At 37.6% G+C, this 3,215-nt stretch overlaps 1 protein-coding gene across 1 annotated transcript; it reads right to left on the bottom strand.

Moving 5' to 3' along the window:
- Positions 1-394: 394 nt before the first annotated feature.
- Positions 395-2,656, bottom strand: LOC132548556 (cyclic AMP-inducible protein BP74-like). The gene is made up of 3 exons (XM_060212418.1): positions 2,616-2,656; positions 1,108-2,302; positions 395-880 (listed from the first exon to the last, which is right to left on the bottom strand). The coding sequence occupies exons 1-3, from the start codon at positions 2,654-2,656 to the stop codon at positions 395-397; spliced, it is 1,722 nt and encodes a 573-aa protein (XP_060068401.1).
- Between the last annotated feature and the right edge of the window lie 559 nt (positions 2,657-3,215).

The raw sequence follows: 3,215 nt of genomic DNA, 5'->3' as shown, positions 1-3,215 counted from the left end.
GAATATTCTAGAGGAAAGTAAACGACCAAATTTGAGAAAGAAACCATCTCTGTTTTAAAAGTAACACGTTTTCCTACTTTGAAAGGTTCGCCAAACTTTTCGATATTTCAAATAGTCAGATTTATAATTTGGAGAACGTCAAGGTATTTTCCGTTTTAAAGCAAGAATACATTATGTTTCAGAAAAGAAAAATAATGGCAGTAAAAGATCTTCGTTCTTTGATAACCCTGTCCTGTTGTATATCTCCATTGATAACTCCGTCCTGTTGTATATCCTCATTGATAACTCCGTCCTGTTGTATATCTCAATTGATAACCCTGTCCTGTTGTATATCCCCATTGATAACTCCGTCCTGTTGTATATCTCTATTGATAACTCCGTCCTGTTGTATATCTCAATTGATAACCCTGTCCTGTTGTATATCCCCATTGATAACCCTGTCCTGTTGTATATCTCTATTGATAACCCTGTCCTGTTGTATATCCTCATTGATAACTCCGTCCTGTTGTATATCTCCATTGATAACTCCGTCCTGTTGTATATCTCTACCTCCGTCCTGTTGTATATCTCCATTGATAACTCCATCCTGTTGTATATCCCCATTGATAACCCTGTCCTGTTGTATATCCCCATTGATAACTCCGTCCTGTTGTATATCTCTATTGATAACTCCGTCCTGTTGTATATCTCCATTGATAACTCCGTCCTGTTGTATATCTCCATTGATAACTCCGTCCTGTTGTATATCCCCATTGATAACCCTGTCCTGTTGTATATCCCCATTGATAACTCCGTCCTGTTGTATATCTCCATTGATAACTCCGTCCTGTTGTATATCTCCATTGATAACTCCGTCCTGTTGTATATCTCTACCTCCGTCCTATTGTATATCTTCATTAATCACTCTGTCCAGATGTATATCTCTATTGATAACTCCGTCCTGTTGTAGATCTCTATTGATAACTCCGTCCTGTTGTAGATCTCTATTGATAACTCCGTCCTGTTGTAGATCTCTATTTATAACTCCGTCCTGTTGTATATCTCCATTGATAACTCCGTCCTGTTGTATATCTCTATTGATAACCCTGTCCTGTTGTATATCTCCACGATAATTCCGTCCTGTTGTATATCTCCATTGATAACTCCGTCCTGTTGTATATCTCCATTGATAACTCCGTCCTGTTGTATATTTCCATTGATAACTCTCTCCTGTTGTATATCTCCATTGATAACTCCGTCCTGTTGTATATCTCCATTGATAACTCCGTCCTGTTGTATATCTCTATTGATAACTCCGTCCTGTTGTATATCTCCATTGATAACTCCGTCCTGTTGTATATCTCCATTGATAACTCTCTCCTGTTGTATATCTCTATTGATAACCCTGTCCTGTTGTATATCTCCATTGATAACTCCGTCCTGTTGTATATCTCCATTGATAACTCTGTCCTGTTGTATAGCTCTATTGATAACTCCGTCCTGTTGTATATCTCCATTGATAACTCCGTCCTGTTGTATATCTCCATTGATAACTCTCTCCTGTTGTGTATCTCCATTGATAACTCTCTCCTGTTGTATATCCTCATTGATAACTCCGTCCTGTTGTATATCTCCATTGATAACTCCGTCCTGTTGTATATCTCCATTGATAACTCCGTCCTGTTGTATATCTCCATTGATAACTCTGTCCTGTTGTATATCTCCATTGATAACTCCGTCCTGTTGTATATCTCCATTGATAACTCCGTCCTGTTGTATATCTCCATTGATAACTCTCTCCTGTTGTGTATCTCCATTGATAATTCTCTCCTGTTGTATATCTCTATTGATAACTCTGTCCTGTTGTATAGCTCTATTGATAACTCCGTCCTGTTGTATATCTCCATTGATAACTCCGTCCTGTTGTATATCTCCATTGATAACTCTCTCCTGTTGTGTATCTCCATTGATAACTCTCTCCTGTTGTATATCCTCATTGATAACTCCGTCCTGTTGTATATCTCCATTGATAACTCCGTCCTGTTGTATATCTCCATTGATAACTCCGTCCTGTTGTATATCTCCATTGATAACTCTGTCCTGTTGTATAGCTCTATTGATAACTCCGTCCTGTTGTATATCTCCATTGATAACTCCGTCCTGTTGTATATCTCCATTGATAACTCTCTCCTGTTGTGTATCTCCATTGATAATTCTCTCCTGTTGTATATCTCTATTGATAACCCTGTCCTGTTGTATATCTCCATTGATAACTCTCTCCTGTTGTATATCTCCATTGATAACTCCGTCCTGTTGTATATCTCTTTTGATAACTGAGTATTTTTTTCATTGATTTCTTTGCATTTGATATTTGTATTGGTTAGTGTTTGTTTACCTGGTTAATCATTATCCAGGTTAAATGATCATGAATGAAATTAACCGCCAAGAGGATTCCTTATTCATTTTTGCGTATTTAGGTTAAATAATCTCTAACGTATTATCTCCTATCAAAGAGAATGAAAACGACACAAAGTAAAATTAAACCCATTAATTCTATAAACGACTAAGGCCGGTTATTTTGCAGATTAAAAGGGTGTTGTTATCGATGAAATTGGGCCGTCCGAATTCAGACTGACCCTTGTGCTCCTTGTGTTTCACCAACAAATGTCAGGGCCATATGGGAAGTCTTTGATACCCGTCGCGCGCACTGGGTAAGCCTCCCTCCCCAGATATTGTCAGACCCGGGTGCGTGACTTGGCACACCGGGGGAGACTTAGGCGCCGCGCCGTGGGGTAAAGGAAGGATTCCTAGTGTAGGGGTCAACAACTTGGGGGTCAACCTGCAGGACTGCCCGTAGTTTTTGTTTCATTTCTATCATTATTTTATTTTTTACTTTCCAAATTAATAACATGATAACATGTCGTTCTCCAATGATGGGGGAGTCCTTTGACATTTTTCTTGATTGTTTGTTTTCTTCTATGAAAAAAGTTACTCTTTGCCGATAATTTGATTTAACAAATGAACTAGAACTAAATTTTCATTCGCTATCATAGTGTTTTTCCATGAAAATATTGAAACCAAAATTCTTTTTCAGGAATAAAATTATCTATCTATTTAAAGGAATTCTTATCTTATTGGGTATGGTATCAGAGTTTTTTTATCTGCTTCTAAGAGGCTAAACATCTCCTTTTTAAATTTATTGCAGTTGTAAAGATCCAATAAAGACTTTCTAGTGA

Source organism: Ylistrum balloti, unplaced genomic scaffold, assembly GCF_031769215.1.
Source record: "Ylistrum balloti isolate Yb309-2 unplaced genomic scaffold, AGI_CSIRO_Ybal_v1 Utg370018, whole genome shotgun sequence".
In the NCBI taxonomy this organism is placed as follows: Eukaryota; Metazoa; Mollusca; class Bivalvia; order Pectinida; family Pectinidae; genus Ylistrum; species Ylistrum balloti.
The sequence above is the reverse complement of the archived record's forward strand: the minus strand, read 5'-3'. Positions and strand labels throughout refer to the sequence as shown.

Bases quoted from the DNA above. Each gene is read 5' to 3' on its own strand.
- LOC132548556 (XM_060212418.1), bottom strand. From the start codon at position 2,656: ATGGCCCTGACATTTGTTGGTGAAACACAAGGAGCACAAGG. The intron at 2,303-2,615 runs GTCAGTCTGAAT...AGTTATCAAAAG, and splicing joins GAAACACAAGGAGCACAAGG to AGATATACAACAGGACGGAG. The intron at 881-1,107 runs GTGGAGATATAC...GATATACAATAG, and splicing joins TACAACAGGACGGAATTATC to GACGGAGGTAGAGATATACA.